The following is a 24,849-nucleotide window of genomic DNA, read 5'->3' on the forward strand; positions in this document are numbered from 1 at the left end:
TGGCAGCAATTATAACATATTCCTACATCAGAATCACATCAGGTTTTCATTCCAACATCCTTACAGTCTAGGAAATACTGGTCTAGCAGATAGGACTAAAGCCGCCCACTAAATGACAGTAATTATAGTCTTCTCAGCTCTCTTTTTGGGCAGACAACTTATATAAAAAGTGTCAGCTGTCCCTGAAGGATACAAGCTTGCAATCTGGAGCATGATCTGTTCAAAAGGATGAACATTTATTTCATTCCCCAGGACTTTTAAACATCTCCCATTTCCCTGCCTTAACCCTTACCATCCTTTCTACTCAACTTTTCATTCATTCTCACTTAGTAATAGTCTTAATTTGTTTCACTTTCCCACTAAAAATGAAACAAAAACTTGGTTCTTTGCGGGTTCCCTCCACCTCTCCATACGCTGTGTCATTTTAGTGAAATGGACTTCAGCAAATAGTACAGCATTATCTCTTTTATGACTTCATTCTACCAATCTATTCATACCTGTCTTAGAAACCAAAAGAACTCTGCTTTACGCTCTCAATTTTTATAAGATTCAGCCCCCACTTTTCTTCCAGTCTAGAGACGTCTCTGGAGTTCACTCTCGGCTGGAGTTCACTCCAGCCTGCATTGCATAATTTTTCTGATATCTGTGGCTCGTGGTGAAGTCTCCTTACTCTTCATTTATAGGCTTCCTGTTTCATTTACTACATTCTTTCCAGATGAGCATCCATGCTTTAATAAAACATTAGCTACTTTCCAGGTCACTCTCAAATTCTTACCACTCTCTGATACAGACATATATGGAATTAAGGAAACAACAGAGAGACATTTTCTTTCTGAAATTGCACGTTCCTGAAAAACTTGACAGAGTAATAAAAGTAATACAGGCTTTGAGGCCAAAATGACTTATGTGCAAATCTAGGCTTCATCATTTATTAGCTTATGATGAGGAATACTCAGTTGTTGATAGGAACAGTCATTTCCACTTCCTGGGAGTATGAAGACGATTAAAGAACCCAGCACAGAGCCTGGCACACAGCACAGCACACTCAGGGCAAGACATATGCCCCCAACAGTCTACTCACACAGCTTTAGAGATGCTCCTTCTGATCTAACCATTAAAACTACCTTATTAGCATCCTAATAGAAATCTCTCTGAGTCACTAGCTTTGGTTTGACCATTATTCTTAATCCTGATTGACAAAAATGCCTGACTTCAACGTTTCCTGAGAGCTGTGCTGATCTTCCAGGTGTTTAATCGGGAAAATGGGAGCCAGGGCCTCTCCCTGTGAAGACACTGCACTGACCCTCAGCTCATCGTTGGTTTCCTAAACCTCCACATACCCAGGGTGTGATACTTGAATTCATTTCCTGAACACATTTGCACTACCCGGCAGGAGCACTAAGAGTCAAACGGGCTATTGGGGCTTTCTTGGGAAGTTCACTGCTTGGTTTCAAGAACCAAGTCCTGTATGAGAAAGCTCTCTGAAAACCATAAACTGAAAATGAAAGCGGTCTGTAAAGTAAGAGTGTACGGTATTTTTCTTATTACATCATTTCTGCGGAAAGATGTTTCCTAAGACCCACACGAATGTTCTACAAGGAATTGTTTGGAAACCAAACTCACTTCAGGATGGCATACTCTCCCATTTTTTCCCCTATCAATACCATTAAAAATATCATAGGGGGATGGAGTTTTCATTCAGCATGTTTTTTGCAGTGCCTGTTAGGAGCCAAACACTCTTCAAGGTACCAGGATACGGCAGGGAAGAAAATAAAATTTCCTCTTTTCACGAAGCTTACATTCTAGGAGGAAGCCACACCATAAATACATATATAATTCACCCAGTGGTGGCAAGTGCTAAGGTTCAGAGGATGACAGAAGGTAGGGGGAAGAGGCTGCTATTTAAAACAGGATGGCCAGGGAGGTAGAGCCGTGAATATACTTTGGGCAGGAACATGTAAGAGAGAAGGATCACATGAATGGGAGCAGCAAGTGCCAAAGCCCCAAGACGGGAGTGTGCTTAGAGTGTGTGTGAAGACCAGGAAGGAGTTCTGTGTGGTTAGCATGGAGTACACAGTGGGGAAGAGGGAGAAGAGTAGATTGGATTTAGTGGATCCTGAAGGCTAGGTTAGGACTTTGAATTTTATTCTGTGTAGATAAGAAGCCACCAGAAAACTTTGAGTTAATCTTGTTTTAAAAGGATGACTTCAGTAGGTATGCTGACAGTATGCTAAAGAGAGTCAGGGTGCGAGCTAAGAAACGAGTTAGGACTCTGTAGTAGTCCAGCCAAGAGATGGTGGGGGTAACCAAGCAAATATGAGCAGTCACATTCTACACAAACCTGGAACACAAATCTCACAGGATTTATAAAGAACTGTAATTGATGGTTCTTTCCTTACTTTCTTCTAGATGACAAATTTACTTTACCACTATTATCATCCCCTTTGTACCCCCACCTACAATTAATAATCAAAATTTCCTCAAAACAACATTAAGTAAGCAAGCATTTTATAGCACCTGTCTACTTGTGGGGCTACGAGCAAGTGCTAAGATGGCAAAGAATGACACCCACTCAGGGACACCATCTGAAACAGTACAGTGGAGGAAGCAGAGAAGCAAAGGGGCTGAGAAAGTAAGCATGCAAATAGCAGGCAAATAAGGTTCCCAGTGAGGTACTAGCAAGTGCAAAATACAGAATATTTCCTCTCAAGTTTACCTCAGAATTACAATCATAGCTAAACATGCATAGAAATTGATAAAGGAGGTGAAAGTGACAATGAAAGATAATTCAACATGAATTCTGGCAGATACAATTATGATTGATTTTCATTATTAAAAAGTACAACGGTATCAGTTGGGTCACTACCTGTTGATTTTCTTCTACCCACCTGAAGAGGTCTCCAAATTTACTTCTGAGGTGGCTACATGACACATAGAGATCATAGAGGTAGGCTAAGATGCATCTCTCGGGGGAGGAACATTCTGATGGGTTCACAACATGCTTTACCACGCCACATAACCTGAGAGGAAGAATATATGACGAAATGAAACATATATTTTGCTAATATATATCTTATTGTTTGAATCCTTTAGAGTGAGAATATAAGAAAAAGTATCAGGTTTCTTATACTAATAATTATAGCAAAAGTCCACAATTGCATAAAATATCACTTTTCTATTAAGATACTGAAATACTAGATGATTTTTTAAAAAATTTGGGAAATATCATTAACACCAAGAAATGAAAGAAATTCCTCCATACAGAAAGTATGTATGGAGGAATTCCTCAAATATGCTATGACTAGAACACTAGATGAAAGCTGTTAATAGAGAATATTCTTCACTAAAAAGATTAATAAATTCAGGTCATTTGCTAAGATTCTCAAGTCCACTCCTTTGGAAAAGAGCAAGTCTCTAAATCAGTAAATCTGGGGAAATTCATTTTCAGTACCATGAGCTGGTTCTGGCAAAAACTTGATGAATTCATGATATAAGGTCACATTCTCCTTTTTTATCCAAAGTACACACAATTTTACTTTACCTTATGTAAGAAACTAACCCCTCCCCCTTTTTAGTGACATTCTCTAGAAGTCTTTCAACCAAGAAGTACTGTTACTATTCCTTTTCTGTGTCCTCTTCCCCATACCGGAAGGAAGGATGGTCCCTTTGGCCACAATTCATTCAACACAAAGCTTCACATAACACACAAGTAAACACTGGTGGTCGACCCACCTCTTTGTAAGTCTGATTCCACTATAACCATCTTGTATTCTGTTATAGGGTTCAGTAATATCACAATAGTGTCATTGATGACTCAGATTATTAAAGTTGAAAAGGGCTTTCAAAATCCTGTGATTCAGCTTCCTCATTTTATAAACAGGGAGCTGAGGCTCAGACAGGTGAGATAACTTGCCCACAGGCAAAAAAGTTAGTTCACAGCTCATCCAAGAGGAGAGCTGAGGTCTCCGGACTCCCAATCCTCAGCTCTCTCCAGGGGCTGGGGGGAGCCAGAGTGAGCCTAGACGGTCAAGGCCAAGAAAGACACTACAGTCACAAATCCCAGGGGTGGAAATGACAAGACAATAAAGAAATGACAGTGTTGCATCCCAAGCCTGGTGAATTGATATCAGCAGACAGAGCCACCAGACCGCTAATAAAAGCTGTCAATTAAAGCCAAGGAATCCGAAAATTAAGAAGCAGAGAATTCAATCTGTTAAATATACTAACAATAATTCCAGACATACTCTAAAAAGCAGGAATTATGTTGTGATTAAAGTAAACAAACATTTACTGAGATTTGGGTGGATATCCATACCAGAGTAGCCAGGGCGTCCTGAGATAAGAAAAACGTTTTACACTGAGATCCAGTATATGCATATCAGCACAAAATAAGAGCTTTGGGGAAAACATTTACCTTTAGTATGAATGACAAAATAAAAATATAATACCGAATGTGATTTTATGTATATTTACTAGATAATACATTTTAAGTGTCAAAATAAGTGATACTGAACTAAATTTCAAAATAACAAAAATAAAACTTGTCAAAACCTATAATAATATTCATTTCCTGACTAAAAGTTTTCCAAACACAGTTTAGAAAGCACAGTATAAATCAAGGAGCACAAGTGTGCTCTGACTTAGCAATCTGGGAGATGTATGAGCTATGTAATGTTAAGTGTATCACTTCAACAAACACTTCATTTAAAAGAAAAGCCCTGCGTCTCAGTTTCTTAATTTGTAAGTGGTTCTAATTATGCAATTTTACAGGGTAGTTCAGGGCTATTAGATAGTCCTATGTTTTCTGAATTCTAAAATATTTATTTTCAAACTTTTTAAAAAATATCTGCAATGTTTGAGATTTCATTTAATAGTCTACGTATACTATTCATGTGATGGCATTTCATTTTCCCAAAAAAGCTTCTGTTAAATGGATGGCACTCTAGAACAGATTATAAATTGATTGCATGTGCTAGATTATTTAAAAAAAAAAAAAAAAAAGGTACTGTAGAACCAAAGAACCCCATGCTTCTTTTAAATCCAGGAAGAAAAAATGTCAGAAAAAGGAGGGTTTTTTGTTTTTGTTTTAATATATATAAATATAAATATATAAAATATATATTACATATAATACAAAATATATTAATACATATATTTTATATAATATATATATAAAATAAAGAGAGAAAGAAGCCTGCAGTAGACAAAAAAGAGCTCCAAAGAGGTGTTTTGTCACTATATTTCTCTTGTCCCTGTCACCTCAACCTCTAATGGGGATGATATTAGGACTTGGTCCGATGGCATGAGTGACAGTAGAGAAAACTTCACCCTATAGTTCAAATAAATCAGAAACAGACTAAGAAAGTCATTTGTTCTAGATTAAATTTTGATAAGATGGATTTAGTTTCTAAAAGAAATGAAATTGAATAAGCAAATATCAATAACAATCCGTGCAAAGCTCATCTGGTCTTGAATGTAAACTGAAATTACATCAACAAAGAAACTGTCACATATTCATCATTCAAAATAAGTCATGGTTCAGGATAGCAAATGACAGTGTTGTAAATGACTGGCTTATACTGATAGAAGCTAGGGACAGGAAAGGAAGGCCTGTCTATTAAGAGAACATACTTTTCATGCTTACATCTCCTTCTCTGATCAATGTTTTCCGGCAAAAGTGGTCTTTACCACTATCTTTTAAATTGAAACAAACACCTGTACTCTTTTCCTTCTTAAAACCACTACAATATTCCGTCACAAATTATACATAGAAAACAAGAATGTGAAAAAGCATCATGATGTTCTGTATACCAACCCTTCAAACACCTGGGCTGTCTGATCAGGATTCAGGATGAGACAGCTGTGGTACCGCCTGAGAACAGCCACGATGCACACGCACAGTCCTGTTGTGTAACTCCCTGCCAGGCTGGAGGATTTCAGGAGCAGTTCGGCTTCCACAACACTCAGTTCATTTAGCAGCTACAATGGGAGAAAAGACCAAATGAAAATGTAGCTGCCAAAACGAACTAGAAAAACATTTCTTTTCACAAGCCGCAGACACACCAAGTCATTCCAATACCATCTTATCACACCCATTATCCTGTCCCAGCACCATATGCACACACAACTACAGTGTGAGAAAAGAAGCCCCAGTGAATTAAGCTGGTTTTTTACCAGATTTACCAAATTCTATAGTTTTCCTCTGTCTAGACATCATGGTACATGGTACATTAGAACGTATCCGGCGCTGAAACAGCTACCAAAACTTGATGGCAGCCCAAAGTTCTAGACCAGATGATTTCAGAGAACATCCCCACCTCTCACTTTATTCTCTGTTTCCCTTCTTTTCAAGAAAACAGAAGTTATTTATCATTACTTTCTTGTTATTAATAAAACACCTCCAATAAGAAATAGAAAATGAGTTTTATTTCTATTCACTAAAAGCAAGATAATAAATGAACTCAAGTATGTATATGTATATAAGAAATTTAATGGGACAAATTGAAAGTTTTTTTTTTGCACTTAACCTAAAATATACTCTATAATAAATAGTAAATAAACTTTCACTTGTTCTTAAACCAACAAAGGACAAAAAGAAATCCTCAAGACGCTCACATTTTTAAATAACTTTTATATATTTTAGTGCTGGTTATAATTATTTAATTGAAAACTATGAACACAGCTACAATAAAAATACTAGTTGAATACTACTGATTCAGAATGTCTCTATTATTCAAAAATTCACTGGTTGCTCATTTTAAGTTACATGATGCCTAGCAGGTTGGCTTTCCTAAAAATGAGAGAAACAGGGTCTCTGACACCTGTATTGCGAAGTCAATCAGTCCATTGATATTCAGCGCTGGCTCCATAAGATCAAAGATAAGCTGAATATGGTGTGCCAAAGGAAGATGATAGGATGTTCCTGAAGCAAAGCTTGTGATTTGTTCCAGCACATTGTTAGAGATCTGGGCAACCAAAAACAAAAAAAAATTGAAAATAACTGTAAGATCAGTATTCAAAATTATTTTAATTTTTAAGAAAAATCTTGAATTTATATAATCTAATTAGAAGAAAGTTAAAAGGAAACCAAAACTATGTACAAACCCAGTGACTTCCTTATTACAACTCTAACTTGAAGAAATAAGCCAAGTGCTCATTAAGATCTTAACCTACCTTAATGGTAAAACAACTACAAATGCTAATTAATTTCCAGATAACATCTATCTGAGTATCAGTGGATTGTACAACAACAGAGATCTGGTTTTTGCTCATTTAGATAGTATTTTATTTTAGTCATCAACAAATTTCTTCCTCACCATAGCAATGTAGAACCAAAATGTGGTAACATAAGTATTGGATTAGGGAGTATTTGATACAGTGTTGACTATTATCATAAGGCAAAAGTATTCATGATAAAAATTAATTTCTCTGAAGATGGCAACCTGACACTTAAAACTGAACTACTCAATAATTTGAGATGATTCCAAGTATGTTCTAAAAACATACCTCTACAACCAAGTAGGGCCAAAAACATATACTGCATGAAAGAAATTTTGAAGTAAATATGAATATCTCCAATGCATAACACATAGTTTTAAACAGGTACCTGAGACGTCACTTGATGCTGATCAAAATATGAAAGGAGCTGAAGTTTTGTGAACACAGTCTCCAGGGTCGGAAATGCTTCCTGTTTGTTCTTCCTGGCTTTTGGTCCTTCATCTCCAACTAAACATACAGTGGATAAATTACTTTCCATTTAACAGAAGCTCTTGATTTTCTATTAAAGTATAACATATATGGGGAAGTGCACAAACTATGAATTTCTACAAAGTAAATAAGCTCAGGTAATGAGACTCAAATCACAAAATCACATACCAGAAACTTGGATATCCCCTCAGGCTCCTTCTAGTCACCTCTCTGCCTGAGGAGATCAGGATCCTGACCTCTAAAGGCTTGGAGTGCCTACTTTGGAACCACAGGAGAAATAATTTTTACATCCAGCAGCTTTCACTCAACAATGTGATTCTGAGAATTGATCCACATTGTTGAGGCAATTTTAACTTGTTCTGTAAATTTTAACTTGTTACTGTAAAAATCAGTAATTCCCACTCATGGATAGTAGACTAATGTGTGATACACCGCCATTTATTCATTCATTCTAGTGAGTAGTTTCCAGATTTTGGCTATTAAGGGGAAGTACCTCTATAAACATTTCTCACACTGACAGAACAGAAAGTTCGCAGGCATCTTGTTAGAGGACATTCACCATGATATTTTTCCCAAACAATACGTTAAAAAAGAAATTTATCCAATTTTAAACATTTTTAGGGGTAGCAAGGAATTAAAACTCTCCACATAATGGGAAAGTGCCATATTTATCAAATTAGCATAAAGAAGTTCAAAGAAAATTCCAGAAAAAAAAATACATAAACACTACTTATCCCAGGGGGACTCCTGTTCTTCTCAACAGTTCTAAGGATAAGATCCAAAAAGAATCAGATCCTGTCTTAAATATCTTTAAACATATGCATGTATAAAGACAAATCTAAAAACAAACAAACAAACAAACAAAAAAACTCAGAAAGGTCAGATTATATGATCTGTAAGATCATTTCTAACACTATGATTCTAAGTCCAAGGCTACCCTGATGGGAGCTTCATCACTCACATCTTCTTATTTGGGAAAGTTTACTGTCAGAGAACAAAGGTCACCTTACAGATTTTTTTTTCTATTTAAGACACAAATATTTCACTGAATGCAAAAAGATTTTGCTGAAGACAAATTCAATGGTTTTAGAAAAGAACATTAGAAGAGATTTTCTTTCAAATACAAGCAAGTGTTGTCTATAGGTGAAGGCGCAGGCTTGCATATACCAGGGTGTTTTCTTTACTAAAGCAAACCAACCCTGATCCAGAGTACACAGAATTAAAAAGGGACGAGCAACAGAAGGTACAAGAATGCCACTTCTGTTAAATACCACCAGAACTAAGAAGTTCATTAAACCTACTTAATTTCCAATATCTATTCTCAAATTAAGTGTGATCATTTGCCTTCTATATAGCTGCTCACATGTAATAAGCACACTTAAAATATCCAAGTTTTTCATTTCTCACTGATCCAAGGCTGAAAACTCACATCAATGGTCTTGGATACAATATGCTGGAAAAGCGAAGTTAACATATTTAATCAGTTCTTCCTGGGACCAAAACAAATAAACAAGCAAAACTAACACACTTGAAGAAGTACAGCCAGCATGAGAATTCACAAATGCACCTTTTTTGGTTTATGCTAAATAGGCTCTATTTTACTTACATGTAGCTAACTTCTTAAAACCTCATACAATTGATTCTTGGTAATTTACATTCACTTTTTTTTAAAAAAAGCATTAAGAAATTAGTGGTGGTTCTCAATGGACTAATTTATTTTAATGATATTCACATAAATAACAACGTAGTTGTACTCCATAGATTTTCCTCATCTGTTTTATGTTAATTTGCTTCCATAATACATTTTATTGTTCTTGCTTAATTTTGGGTTTCCTTTAAAAAAAAAAAAAAAACAACACTTTAAATCCTGGAAATTTTGGCCTTTCTTGTCATGGTAAACTTCATCAATGTTTAAAAAAAAAAAAAAAAGAAAAAGAAAAAGACAAAAGAAACCACTGACAACCAAAGATGATTAGTCAATGTAAACAGAAAATGAAGACCGACTATGAACTGGAACTGTTACTTGAACTCTGACATAAGGCCTGGCTGATGTGAGAACACTTATAATAAGTTCCTCAAAACCATACTTTTATATGTAGCTAGAAATCAAAGACACATTAACACAAGCTCTGTTTTCCTGCCTTCCCAGTTCTCCTCTTTGCTGAAACAGTGAAACAATGAACAAATTACCATTAATCAGAAGTACAGCTAGTTAGCTTCTAGCGAGCATACTGTTTTAAGTAGTGATTTAAACTCTGACTATTCATCAGAAGAAAGCTAACTACAGCCAAAATTTAAAAATTTCTGATTGAGGAATTGTATCCAAATTGAGGGAAAGACAAGGGTGCCTGAGTGACTCAGTCGGCTGAGCACTGGACTCTTGGTTTTGGCTCAAGTCATGATCTTCGGGTTGTGGGATGGAGCCCCTGGGTGGGCTTCCTGCTCAGGGTAGAGACAGCTTGACTTTCTCTCCTTCTTTCCCTCCCCCCACTTACACATATTCTCTTTCTGAAAAACAAATCTTTAAAAAGTAAAATAAAATGAGGTAAAGACAAAAATTCCCATTGCAAATATCTCCCCACAGTGATGGTTTCACTGCTGATATCTCAAAAAGTAGCATGAAACAACAATGATGTTCTCGTTGTGAAGCTCATAAGCGAGAACTGCCTATGTAAGAGACTGTACAAAGATAGGACAAACTGCATGTAATCTGGCATTAAACACTCATTGTGAAGGAAGGAAGTAGGCTCAACCAAAAAGGACACCACATTGTTTCCTTCCCCTTCCCATCCCTAGAAGCCTTCCAAACCCAAAAATTCCATAAGGTTGGGAAAGACTCTCTAAAAATTTAATTTCGATGAGACATGTATTACTAACACTTCCAAAGAAGACAGTGGCCACTCAAATACCAAGTACACAAAATGAAGTTTCCAAAATCTCTTTCCTAGCTAGTTATAGGGCTTCTAAATTCAACCTTCTTCATGCAATCCATTTCCTCTTTTCTCTTACAGAGAGAAACAGCAAACCAACAGATCAACAGTTTTTCTCAGAGCAGGTTCTTTGTTTCTGGGCTTTTGTTTGTTTTGTTTTGTGTTTTTTTAAACCAAGCTCAAGAATGACAGGGCAAAAACAACAAGATTTCATTTCCCATCCACAACTCTTGGTTGTTCCCTCACGGGGCCAGCTACAAGGTCCCTCAGTGGCCATGGAAGGGAGTGGAGTCAGGGAACTGCTGTAAATTATCTGAAGTAATTCTTCCAGTATGTTCTAAAGATGATCGCCTCAGACATCAGATACCTGCAACACCACATTCACACTCAGAAGCATGCTGCCCTTGTACCTTGTTTCTGCATGCGCTCCCCTACCAATGGAGAAGACATAGAGCCATCTGTATTAGTTCTCTCTATACTTTTCTCTAGGAAAGATCTAGTGTGGGCAAGCTCTATGTAAATCACCTAGTTAAAAACTAAAGACTAAAGGCCCTGTGAAGAGGTTCATTAAAACGTATGTATTTCGTTTGGCCAACAAAGCAGGGTTCCTCGAGTGGTTTATGCCATGTGTAGGAAGAACACTGTTTGCATAGAGGAAATCCAAACTTTTTTTCTTTTGATTATTTATATAACAAATAAATAAACACCAGTAATGAGAGTGAAATATATATAATGATATCATATTTTACATCTTATGACAGCCTGATAAACAATCCTTAGAAAAGAGTAATTAGGCAAATGTGAAGTGGATAATTACAGAATTCCAATTATGCAAATGTGGTGACATAATATAAAGGCATAGCTTCACTATAAAAACTCTATGTCAAGAGCATGGGAAAAGACTATTCCAAATAAAGAAGGCATTATAGAGCAAAGACCCAATTTTCATTTATCAGTTGAAATCATTTGGTGTTACGGGTAGCCACCACTACCATTACAATTATTCTTCTGAATAATGGAAGACAAGATCAGCAACCAGCAACTATACTATCGTGAGTTTCAATTATCGTGCAAATGTGAGTAGAAAGAGCAAATTCAAGCTTAAACAAAAGGGATGGTAAAGAATTGAAGAAATGGAACTTTCCAGACTAAGGGTTTTCCAATTCCTTCTTCAGTACTTAATTTATATCTACTGTAGAAAATTTGGGAAGAATATAAAACAAAAAGGAAGTAGAAAATTAAAATTACCTATATGTATCTATAGAACATGGTATTTTAATATAAGGATTACTATAAATGGAACCAAGGCCTTCAAATTTCAATGTGCTTATTCATATTTCAATATGAGAGTCACTCAGGAGAGGAAGCACTCTGGTGACAGTGCCCTGTATGACTTTGATAAAGACCATGCTAAGAGGAAAGGCAAAAGAAGGCACAATGGGAACAAATGCATTAAGGCTCTTTACCCCCTGTCTCTGTGGTGCTCTTCTTATTTAGGATTTTCAAAATGTCTTTGGTAATCTTCTTCAACTGATGCCTCGCTTCGTCACGCTCCTTGCCCACTCCATAAAGAAGGATTGTGCGCTGGTTACATTCATGACTTGAAGATTCATCCTGAAAAACAGAAAATGCATTTTGAAACCCTTGTTTGAGGGGTGGGGTTGCATTTCACATCCATGAAATGCACTAACCACAGCATCTCCATGCTGGCTGGCGCAGGTGGCAGCCCGCCCACCTTTCAATTCACCTCAACCTCCACTGGCAACACCCTTGTTTTTCCAGTTTGGAACTTGCTAAAGTTTAAAAAAAAAAAAAAAAAAAAGTGTCAACTGACCTGAAGTCTTAATAGAAGCATTTGATGTGGGCGTACCCTCCAGAGTAAGTTTTGACTCTTGAAAATTTTTTCATTGCTTAAAATTTGACATGGTAATAATTTCACATATTACATATTATCTAGTCATACTTCTTCCTTAAGGAAAATGTTATTTCTTAGCAAGCTTGGTTTTCTATAGATGGCATCATTAAATATTTTGTATTTTTTTTGTAAAATGAACTTGCTAGGATTCTCAAGTACTTTGAGGAGAAAAATGTTCCATTGGCTTCCAACATGACTGTGTGAGGTATATGTATATTTATTTCCACATGACAAAACAATTAAGAAGGCAGGTCTTATTACGTGTGAGGCAAGTGGCTGGAAATGCAAACATGTTGTACACCTCTGCTGGATCACTTCTGCCCGTTTCACAGACACAGTAAATTCAGGCACTGTTTCTCCCACAAGGGAAAGAAAGTACTTAGTGACAGCACAAGAAATACACACACATACCACTAAACACATCTATACTCTTGCATTTTCTTGGTAAGATTCCAAGCTCTCTGCCTCAGTCCATCGCCTTTTCTTAGCTTTTTGTATATGCTTGCCCGTGTCAGGCACTTACCCTTCCTAACAGTATCTAATTCTGAGGAGCTTGCATGAGCAAAGACTCTCCCATGGAAGACTAACTAAACTGTGTTCTTAGTGGCTGCAAAAAAGAGAAAAGCCTTGAGACTTGGAGAATTCCAATGCTTAATTTAACTTCTTTAAAAAACAAACCAGGGACGCCTGGGTGGCTCAGTTGGTTAAGCGGTTGCCTTTGGGCAGCCACATCTGGCTCCTTGCTCAGCAGGGAGCCTGCTTCTCCCTCTGCTACTCTGTCTGTGCGCGCTCTCTCTGACAAATAAATAAATAAAGTCTTAAAAAAATAAAAAAATAATAAAATAAAAAAATAAAAAACCAAAGACTCTGCACAAAGCTGCCCTCTTGAAATAAGAGCCTGTTTTCTCTCTCAGCTTCTGTCACTTCCCATCATTCGGTCTTTCTCACACACTTGCACTCAGGTCATCACTTTTCTTTGCATGGATCCCTTTTTATTAAACTCTCCCAGAAATATACATTTGTATACCCATTTCTGATCCATTTTGCTAAATAATTAGTAATGTTTCAGGTGCTTAAGTTTGCCTCTTTAAAAAAGAAAAGCTAGGAGCAGGTCTCTTCTAGAAGTTACCTTGTATTCTTTGCATTCTGAATATCAGCACAGGCAGTGATCTCTACATTTTGTTGTACACCTGAATGATCTAAGCTGATTATTAATCTCCAGTTTTTGTTGCCATTGCAGAGCATTATTGATATATTTCTTTTTTGTCTGGTGGGATGTATACATATGAACCCTGGAAGGGAACAGGAGGACACTGAGAAAACTGTACAAAACTCAGGCAGGGGGCACCTGGGTGGTTCAGTTGGTTAAGCGTCTGCCTTCAGCTCAAGTCATGATCTCAGGGTCCATGGATCCGGCCCCATATCTGGCTCCCTGTTCAGTGGGGTGCCTGCTTCCTCTCGCCCTATGCCTCTGCCCTTCCTCCCGCTAGATTTCCTCTCTCCACGACCCTAGATAAATAAATAAGATCTAAAACAAAAACAAAAACAAACCTCAGGCAGTGCCAGTCATGTGCCCTGGCAATTATTTTCAGCTAAGGTACCTATCAATATAAACTTCTGTGTGACAAGTGATGGAAAGGGGTCAGCAAAGTTACTGAACATCTGTTTTTAGAGTATCTACTTGTGGGAAGACAAGGTGCTAGGAATCCTGAGACAATACAAGGATGAATGTTCCCTGTCCTCAAGGAACACAGATTCAGGATCATAAAAGAAGTATTTGCAGAGCTCGTCACAAACGCGTAGATACTATGGCTCCCCCGTACCAGTAACAGCCCAAGCTCAGGATAAGAGAGCGCTGTGGCTGAATTCAGGTTGTGCCATCTGCTGACTCACATGGTCCTTTGAGTCTTTCTGTCTTAATAAGCCTTTCTGGACCTCATATTCTTCCCCTGAGAAAATGGGCTAATACCAGCTTCCTTTTGAGATTTTTTTTTTTTTTTAAGAATAACTGAGAAGAATAGATGAGAATGAGAATACATGAAGCATGTAAAATGTTTTGCAGCATATCAGACACAGAACCCACTGTTGTCCATTCAGATTTCTACAGTTCCACTTCTCACTTTCATGCACCTCGGATTCACACTGTACTGCATTACTCAATATTTCCTCAAGACGTTGGGTACTTCCTTCCTTTCCTGTTGCTCCTCCTGCCACCTAAAATACTTTCAACAAGCTGACCCTCACGCATGTAAGTGCTGTACACAGTTACACCATCAGGTCCCTCACTGTCACCTCAGTGAGTGAAAGCCCACAGCACAGGAGCAGTAGGGAGGGGAGGAGAGCCTTTGGAGCACTTGCCACAGTGCAATCCACTCATTTTTGAGCTATTTGTTTAACGTCTGTCGTCCCTGCTAGACAATTTTGTGAGGGAGGACCCACAGGTCACATTCACAGTTGTATTCTTCTTAGAGGCCACTAATTAGGTACTTAATATACGCTGTTAAAGAGAAGAGCAATATGTTCTCCTTGGGAGGGAGGGCAGAACCAACAGAGCAGAGACATAAAGGAGATAAACAAGCCATCGAATGATACACACACAGTCTCTATGATTAAGAAGATGAATGGACGAGTGAAGAACACTGAAGTCAGAAAGGAGACATGTAACAACGGGGGCCCTCGACAGTGTCAAATGCAATAAGAAATCACAATAGATGTTGCCTCTCTGACTTACGTATTTTTAAAAAAAACTACTTATGAACCTCAAAGGAGAAGTTTCTCTAGAGTAGTGGAGCAGAAAACCGGAAATGGAGTTGTAGTAAGAGTAGATGGTGAAATGGTAAAAGTGAGGGACTTACTGATAGTTGGGCATAAACCTTGAATAGTAAGGGAGGAGAACTATATTAGGACAACCAAAGGCAAACTCCTGTGCCAAAGATATGTTTTAAATAAATGAGTCTCTGTGAAGGACATCCAGATGGGGGTGAGCGTGGGGGTGGGGACTTGGAAGGAAAGACAGGGACAACTTTCTACTTAAACGGGTTGGGGCAGGGGGTTGCTGGTGAAAATACTACAGGGAAATTTGGAGATTAAAAAATTAGGAACTGGAAGAATCTCGTATCAGTTCATTGGGTCTCATTTGCTCAGGGAGTCAGGCCAGAAGGAAAATGAAGAGTTGAGAGTGAAGGGATGAAATTAAAAAGCAAGAGCAACATGGCCTTTAGCTGTAAAAGAACCACCCATCAGCCTTTGTATGGGGCCTCAAGACCAGATTTGTGTCTGATAATTAATATCTTTTAGGTAAATCGTGATAGCTGTTACAGGTCTTCAAAGAGGAAATGCAGAGATAGTTTAAAAGCGATGGTTTTTCATTAGCCTACATGATTTATTCATATCAACTTTTTGTACTTGTCAAAAATATGTCTTCAAATAGCAATTCATACTATACGAGAACAAGGTCAAACTTGGAAAATGGACCAAATATTTCGAAAGGTTATCAGTGAGTTCTGCTCTTTCAACTAGGTATTAAAAACCCTCAAGTTGCATAGTTGTAAGGAATATCAATGACTAGAGATCGGTACCAAAGAATTATTCTATTTATACCCTGAAGGACGCACTTGTTGGTTAGGAAAAAAAAGTCAACTGGAGAGTCAAGAAGTCTAGCAACCCCTCTCATGCCAGCCAAGCCAGCCAACTGTTGTGCTTAAGCTGGACAGGTCATCTTACCTATAAACTAATTCCTGAAAATCTCAAGCTTATTTCTCTTTTTGTCCAGATAATATCTGATATTTACAAAGACTTAAGTGCTCAAGAAACTGGAGGATATGTGTCCAAAAGCTCTAGAAGGCTTGTAGGACTACAGAAATTAAAATAAATCTCTTGAACCAAATACCCTTAAGAAGGAAGAACTGGAGTTAAATGAATGAAATGAAATCTCCTCTAAGTCATCATCAAATCATAAGTGATTAGAAATGTTGCCAAAACATGTGTGTGTTCCTAAGATGTGATAACAGAGGTGAAATGATCAGAGATGCATATTCTCCTTTTACTTCTTTAGTACTTCTTGGTATTTCTATAGTGTCCCAATAATTGTAGAAAAATTGCATTATTAAAATTAATAAATTAATGTTCTTTTAAAAAAGAGATTAAAAAAGAATCCCACTATAGATGTGCTTCCTTTTCTTCCAAACACTAAGAAAAAATAGGTGAAATAAATGCAATAGTCCTTCTAACAAAACAAAATACAGCATTTCATACTTCCCCAACACTCTGCAATTGCGTGTTTCAATATTCAGTGCAAACCTAGCACACATCACGAAATAAACTGCACAGAGCACCCTACCCCAACTCCCAGAAAAGTAATTAAAAAAAACAAACAAACACATTTTAAGGCATCCCTGGGAGGTGCAGTCCGTTAAGCATCGAATTCTTGGTTTTCAGTTCAGGTCGTAGTCTCAAGGTCATGAGATGGAGCCCCATGTCTGGCTCCACACTCAACACAGAGTTTGCTTAAAACTTATTCCCTGTCTCCATCTACCCCTCCCCATCTTCAGGATGTGCAGGTTCTCTCTCTTAAATAAATAAACAGATCTTTTAAAAAAATACTTTTTAAAAACCATGGAGCTATTTACAATAAAATTGTACATTAATCTATTAAAATGAAAAAAGCTGTTAAAAGAGGCCTTCAAATTATTTCTTTTAGATGAGTTTTTCAAAATGCCACTTTATTCTCTTTAGAATAAATTTTTAACTTCAAATAGATGTTACATGAGTGATAAGCCTCAGGCAGGTGTGTCAAAAGGGAGTGACATGCAAGGAGGGAACAAGAAATGAGCGTCTTCTTCTCATTCATTACTCTACCTGAAATGGAGTAACTTCTTTAAATCCAGAAAATAAGAGATTCCTTTCATTAGATTTATGTAGGAAATGTTTGTTCTACAATAGCTTATAGCCCATGGTACAGCTGAAATGACAGCTTTATCCAACAGGCTCAATGCATCCTAGGAGCACAATGCAATGAGTCTCAGTGGGGTTGACTATATATAAAACACACACACACAAGTTCTCTACTTTCAAAAGCAAAACAAGCCAGGGATGACAAATAATTGGATCAACATAGCATTCTCTTTTGCTAAATACCCCAAACCCAAGACTCCTTACTTGTGGAGTCTAATATGTCTCAAAATAAGTATTAAAATGTGTTAACTTCAATAAATTTCAAAACAAAAATAACTGAAGAGTACCCACTTTTCCAGGGCACCTGGGCGGCTCACTCAGTTGAGCAACCTACTCGGGTAGTCTGCAACCTACCCAGAGTTTCTGATTCACCGGAGTTAGGTTCATGCCCAAGAATGTATATTTGTCACAACTTCCTAGGCAATGCTGAGCTGCTGTTCTGAACTTTGAAAATGGGGATCAAAGATGATTTAACATGTAGCGATGGTCACAATCAAAACTCAGATGAAACAAGTAACCAAGACATGTGTTCATAGCAAAGGCACATAACCAAGGGATCTACTGGGAAAAAGAAGAACATTATAGTTTGAAATACTGAAATACTGTATGAAATACTGTATAGTTTGAAATACTGTATGAGCAAAAACAGTATTTATATAAAGGTATTAGTGAAACAGGGATCTCTTAATTTAATGATATATTCTCCCCTAACAAAAAGCAAGGTTACAAAAAAATTGTTTATATTTAAATTCTATTTAAGAAAAGCATAAAAGACACTTTATATAATAAGTCTGGCAAAGGATACAGCTGTTTTTCTTTTTTAATGTAATTTTGGAATCTTAAAATTTATAATGAGAGGAAACTGTTTCATGTACAAAGACTTGATCAAACACAGATTTAAAATAATGACATTAACAACCAGGAAAAAAAACAAGGAACAAGAGACTTAACATCCATAACAAGCACACATTTTGAGTTAATGTAATTACTTGTTAAAAGGCAATATATCACCCAGCTTGAGCACAGTATGTTTTCAGGTAAATAATTATCTGAGAAAGCAAGCCTGCAACCTTCTCCAGGAAGCCGACTTCAAAAAGCTTGATCTCAACATGGATTTATCATGTGCATGGAAAATAAGCAAAAGAACTCATAAAGCATCAAACTCTATGGCAGGTTTCAGCAAAAAGCATCAAGATTTTAAAATTGCTTCTTAAAAGATGAATTCTTACCCACCCTGCCCCACATTTCCCAGGGAAATAAAAGCAGAAGTCCTAAAAGGGGCCAGACGGAAACACGGTGTCTGCAAAGCTTTGAGTCCAGGGTGTTGGAAGGTAATTTCTGACTGTGAAGTCCTCTCTTCCTCTCTTCATTTCTCTCTAGAACATTCAAGATTCACTGATGAAAGCTCAGCAGCTACTTGATCATAAAGAGTAATAACAACTAAACTAAGATACTGATGGAAAATACCAGATGCCATTCTGCAGGATGTACTAAATGCCACTTAATGGATACATTTAAATCCTCCTGAATCAACAGAGTAACCAGGTAACTTTATATATAAAGTATTGGATAAATGTATGTGTTTACAAGATGATGGGTATGTACATGTTTGTCAAGTTTTCTTAAAATTGGAAACCTTCAACAATAATTGATATCGATTCTGGTACTTATTTGGAATAAAATTCCAAATACAAGCTGTATTAATGCTGTTAGAGACAACCACTAACTTCTTCATTAAACACACACACACACACACACACACACACACACACACACACACAGCATGGAAATAAAACACAAATGGTCTTATTTTACCTCAAGTAGAAAGTGAGACTTAAATAGACAGATGGAGATGATATCCTGTTATCAAGACTACTCATTAAATAAGGTGACATTCTGGGCAAAATGAGCATTCCCAACAGATAATTTTCGAAACAATCAGAGAATGCACGAATTAGAGTAAATAGCAGTAGCAAGGAAGCTTAAAATCTACCATCTTACCTCAATTTAATACTGAATGTTGTTTAGTATTTTCTTCATGTTAAACTGGGAAGGAGGTGTTGAAAATTAAGCCCTAATTGTGACACGAATCTTTTTTTCATGACATGAATCTTTTATTCAATAATTAGACAATGAAATACTACATTTGTGGGAATTCAGTATTTTCTCTATTTGTTATACTTAAGTTTTTCACAATGGAATCTTTTTTTCTTTTGTTTTAATTTGGATATGTATGCTTTGAACAACACCATGTCTCACACTTCGGAATAACATTGATATAGAATTCCATTTGCCTTTGATGAAATAAAAATGTTAATTAGACACCCAATAATGTATTCAAGTCAAGTGTTAGTTTTCTTTTATAGCCCCCTGTTGTGGTATAATAACCTAGGGAACCAGACAAGGATGTGGCTTTAATACTTTATTTTAGCTATCATTATATACTCTATAGACTGGAAAGTATGCCCTGGCTGTTTTGAAGAAGAGCATTTGATAACCATTTCTTTTTGTGTGCTTTTTTTTTTTTTTAATGAAGGATATTCAAGAGAATGTATGTAAAAATTTCAAATATACTGTGCAAAGTCAGAAATAAGATATATGTGGGTTAAAATATTTGGAGCTAAAGAATTAGTCCGAGGCTGATTTCTGAATGGGTGACTGAGCAATATACAGGCAGAAATATCTTCCAATTATAAAGTTTTATATCTAATTTAATATTTAACAATAAATTCCCTTCAAGTGATTTTATACAAATTTCTTGCCCCTTTTCTACTTTTAAATTCTAATAGCCAATTAACAGTCACTTCTCCTTGGAACCCTTTGATGGTTATCAGAGTAAAGGCCCAGGAATAATGAAATGCAGAAAAAGTGACTGTGAATAGAAATAAAAAAGCTAAATGGCATGGAAATGAAGCTGGAAAGGAATAAAGCCCAGTCCATGTTTCCCTTCCCATTTCTATACACTGTCCGTATGTGCCTAACAAAAACATCCTTTAAGAGGCAAACACTTCACAATTGAGAAATACAAAGTATCTCTACCTTCACAAAATGTACTTCAGGCCATTTTATTCGGTATTTGCCACAATTAAGTATTCTGAGATTCAATTTTCTGTATTCTTACTGTCACAATAAGGATCGGAAACCTCGGTTTTTAGAAAAAGCTGTCCAGAGGGCACCTGGGTGGCTCAGTCAATTAAGCATCTGCCTTTGGCTCAGGTCATAACCCCAGGATCCTGGGATTGAGCCCACATGGAGCCCCAGTTTGGGTTTCCTGCTCAGAGGTAAGCCTGCTTCTCCTTCTCCCTCTGCCCCTCCCTCCTGCTGTTATGCTCCTGTGCGCTCTCTCGCTCGCTCTCTCCCAAATAAATAAAATACTTTTTTTAAAAAGTTACACAGGGATAAGACCAAAAATCGACAGTCTGGGATTGAAAATAACCATCCCTACTCTCCTCCATTAGGTAGTGAAGAAGAAACTACAAGCCATGGACAACCTCACCTCTGTGGCTGCGAATAGCAGCTTATGCGCCAGAGATTACAAGATCACCCAGGTCCTCTTCCCGCTCCTTTACACTGTCCTGTTTTTTGTTGGACTCATCACAAACAGTCTGGCTATGAGGATTTTCTTTCAAATCCGCAATAAATCTAACTTTATCATTTTTCTTAAGAACACAGTCATTTCTGATCTTCTTATGATTCTAACTTTTCCATTCAAAATTCTCAGTGATGCCAAACTGGGAACAGGACCACTGAGAACCTTTGTGTGCCAAGTGACCTCTGTCATATTTTATTTCACAATGTACATCAGTATTTCATTCCTTGGACTTATCACTATTGATCGCTACCAGAAAACCACCAGGCCATTTAAGATGTCCAACCCCAGCAATCTCTTGGGGGCTAAAATTCTCTCTGTCGTAATTTGGGCATTCATGTTCTTACTCTCTTTGCCCAACATGATTCTGACCAACAAGAGGCCAAAAGACAAGAATGTGAAGAAATGCTCTTTCCTTAAATCAGAGTTTGGTCTGGTCTGGCATGAAATAGTCAATTACATCTGTCAAGTCATTTTCTGGATTAATTTTTTAATTGTCATTGTATGTTATACACTCATTACAAAGGAACTGTACAGGTCATATGTGAGAACAAGGGGCATAGGCAAAGTCCCTAAGAAAAAGGTAAACATCAAAGTTTTCATTATCATTGCTGTATTTTTTATTTGTTTTGTTCCTTTCCATTTTGCCCGCATTCCCTACACCCTGAGCCAAACCCGGGATGTCTTTGACTGCTCCGCTGAGAATACTCTCTTTTATGTTAAAGAAAGCACACTTTGGTTGACTTCCTTAAATGCATGCCTGGATCCATTCATCTACTTTTTTCTCTGCAAGTCCTTCAAAAATTCCTTAATGAGTATGCTGAAGTGCCGCAATTCTGCAACGTCTCCATCCCAACAAAACAGGAAAAAAGAACAGGACGGTGGTGACCCAAGTGAAGAGACTCCAATGTAAAACACCTGAGGTAATATTCCAACCTATTAGCGTTTGGGACATCCAAAAGGAAAGCACTGTGTAAAAATACCGACTAATAGTAAACTGAGTTGGTAATAATGACTCTCTAAACAAGTAGTAGAAAACAACAGAAGTCACTTTCATTGACTTATCCAGTATTAAAAGCTGTCTTAAAATGTAGAAAAAGAAACCAAACATGTAGATGTTTAGCAAAATGAACTGTATTTAATCATCGTGGTTATAAGCCAAACTACACGGAAGTCATGATTTGTAAAGTGTTAAGCAATGTGGGTGACCGTAGGATATCTGTTGCAATTTTTTAAATACATTATTGAACACAGTGTTATTATCAGGTTATAATCAACTAAGGAAAAATGATAAAGCTGACAAAAACCTTCTGACTGAAAATTATACTGAGATGTGTATACACTCTAGTCCCTAACCAAACGCTGATCTATTGTGATACTCATTATAGTATTTTAAGTGGGACACTTAGCAAAGACGATTAAAACTACTAACTTCTAACTATTAGCAAAAGCCTAAGAAATTTAAACTAATTGAAATGGTAACTGGACTGAACTTTTAAAATTTTTATTAAAAAGATAGGTTTAAAAATACTTGTCCAATAAAAAGAGCAGAAATAGCAAAATTATTAAAAGTTATTTCTATGACCTTGTATTACCAAAAAACTCTTTGAATATTTCCTTAATCCTAGAGAAATCAGTTTTATTAATGGTAAAATACCATCACTGCCACTTACCTTTATTAACTAGCTTTCAGAAACTACCTGCTATTTGGGTTAATGAATATTGCTTCAGTGAGAAAAACAAATGTGAATATGTGGTTGCAAAGCATAACTATTAGCGGAAAAGTGGATAAAATGTTTCTAATTACTGGTTTGTCACTTGTGTGAAATACCAAATATATATATATATATATATATATAAAACTCTAAATCACACTTTGTTGGAATTTCTTTGTTCAAACACATCAGATACCACAGCTCACCTCTTATATACTCCCACATCAAACATCAAACCCTTGTAATGAAGGATAACTGCAAAAACTTTTATGACACATCACTGGGCAGTCTCTAGTGAAGTGTTATGTGCCATAACACATCAATTAGTTCATAAGTAAATGATAATGAAATATGATTCTACACAAGCCGTAGTCACTATTTTTAATACAAACAAAATATATAACAGACTTGGAAGCTGACACTATTTATTTCAATTATTTATGATCCCCAGAGGTGATTCTCAAATATAAGGCATGGATACCAGTATCAAAATATGATGAGAGGGGGGAAATACAGAGGGTGAGTTGCAGTATATGGAAGTTCACTGAACTTCAGTATTAATCAATTTTTATCTAAATCCTCCACAAATTCTGCTGAGCTAAATATCAGTGCAAAGTTGAACTCACTCAACTTTCTAAATGAGATCTGTTCTCAAGTGGTTGCATTTACTTCCCCAGCACTTCTACAGACAAGCACAAAGAGAAATGCATCAAAAAAGAGGCACGTTCTACATAGTGCTAGTCTACATTCTAGCCACGAAGACTAACACAATTCACTTTAACATGTGTAAGTGTACACATTCTGTAAGAACAGCAGGATAGTTAAAACGGAAGAAAACCAGAGGCCAACTCATCTATGTTCTTACTTTGTATATGAGAAAAATGAAGGGCAGATCCACCCCTCAACTCATCCGAGTCAGGGGGTACAGAGTGGGTTAAAACTGACACCACGGTGCCATGACCACATGAACTGGTAGGAGAGTGCAGAGTAGGCAAAGACTTTCCCAAATAATCTTCCCCTTTGTATGAAATTAACTCACTGAGAGGACAATTTCCCTAAGAGAAAGAAAAAAAACAGAAAAACAGAAATGCCAATGGTATTACAGTATTCTTATAAAAACTAAAAAGTGTTCAGAATTACCTATGTTTTTATACATAAAATGAAAAAATTTACATTAAACTCTAAATCATACTTTGTTAGGAATTCCTTATTCAATGACATGACACAGCATACACTCCTATATCAAACATCAAACTGAATCTACTCAAGCCAGACCAAGGGATCAGTATTTACAGAGAACTCAGGATACACAGAATAGGTCACTATTTCCAGGTTTAAGAATTTTAATGTACATAATAAATCCCAGATTTCATAATAATTTTAAAAAAAAGGAAGCCAAATTTTGTAGACTCAGATCCAGAAGTTGAAAAATTCAGATGAGACAAACAAAATGTAGTCTTGCTAATAGCCTTAGGAGCTAACAAGTCCGAAGGATGCTAGTTAGGGGCAGTTTGATATCACAGTGGTTTTTATAGAAACAGTCTAAACCAGGTGTGGCAAAGTATAGCCTGCAAGCCAAACCTAGTTCACCCCACCTTTTTGGATCACCTGTGACCTAAGATGGTTTTTACATTTTCAAATATCAACAGAGAAAATACTACAAATAAAACTTCATGCTGTATTAAAGTTATAAGAAATTCCAATTTCAGGGGCCATAGTAAGGTGTATTAGAACACGGCCACCGCACTCAGGTTTTATCCATGGTTGGTTACCAGCTCCAACAACAGGGTTGAGTAGCTGGGTTGTGGTGAAGACTGCATGGCCGTAAAACCGAAATATTTACTAGGTGGTTCTTTAAAAAAGACGATTGACAAACCCTGAACCAGAACTCTAAAAACAGGGAGAGAACAATCACAAGAAAAACCCACTATTCAGGCATCTAAGTGTTTCAGCAGCTTTGCATTAAAAACAAACTAAAAACTAGGGATTCTGGTGCCTGATTTGGGTGATCACTGTTGATTGGAAGTGCCCAAAGTGAGA

General features: G+C 36.8%; 2 protein-coding genes across 6 annotated transcripts in view; one reads left to right on the forward strand and one right to left on the reverse strand.

Annotated features, from left to right (window-relative positions):
• Positions 1-22,968, forward strand: part of P2RY12 (purinergic receptor P2Y12) — a 42,624-nt gene extending 19,656 nt beyond the window's left edge. The window contains exons 2-3 of one of the 2 annotated variants that reach the window (XM_046002178.1): positions 18,886-19,050; positions 20,964-22,968. In XM_046002178.1, the coding sequence (XP_045858134.1) occupies positions 20,988-22,007 (1,020 nt within the window). In that variant the 5' untranslated portion in view covers positions 18,886-19,050; positions 20,964-20,987 and the 3' untranslated portion in view covers positions 22,008-22,968. Of the gene's footprint in view, positions 1-18,885; positions 19,051-20,761; positions 20,787-20,963 lie in introns of those variants that run through there. The other variant, XM_046002179.1, reaches the window with a different exon arrangement.
• The window catches only part of MED12L (mediator complex subunit 12L), a 324,770-nt gene that overhangs the window by 59,811 nt on the left and 240,110 nt on the right, over positions 1-24,849 (reverse strand). For all 4 annotated transcript variants that reach the window (XM_046002172.1, XM_046002171.1, XM_046002170.1 and 1 more), the window contains 5 exons: positions 12,104-12,251; positions 7,607-7,725; positions 6,822-6,965; positions 5,816-5,979; positions 2,889-3,020 (listed from right to left, as the gene is read on the reverse strand). In XM_046002172.1, coding sequence (XP_045858128.1) covers positions 2,889-3,020; positions 5,816-5,979; positions 6,822-6,965; positions 7,607-7,725; positions 12,104-12,251 — 707 coding nt within the window. The remainder of the gene's footprint in view (positions 1-2,888; positions 3,021-5,815; positions 5,980-6,821; positions 6,966-7,606; positions 7,726-12,103; positions 12,252-24,849) is intronic.

Source organism: Meles meles, chromosome 4 (assembly GCF_922984935.1).
Source record: "Meles meles chromosome 4, mMelMel3.1 paternal haplotype, whole genome shotgun sequence".
In the NCBI taxonomy this organism is placed as follows: Eukaryota; Metazoa; Chordata; class Mammalia; order Carnivora; family Mustelidae; genus Meles; species Meles meles.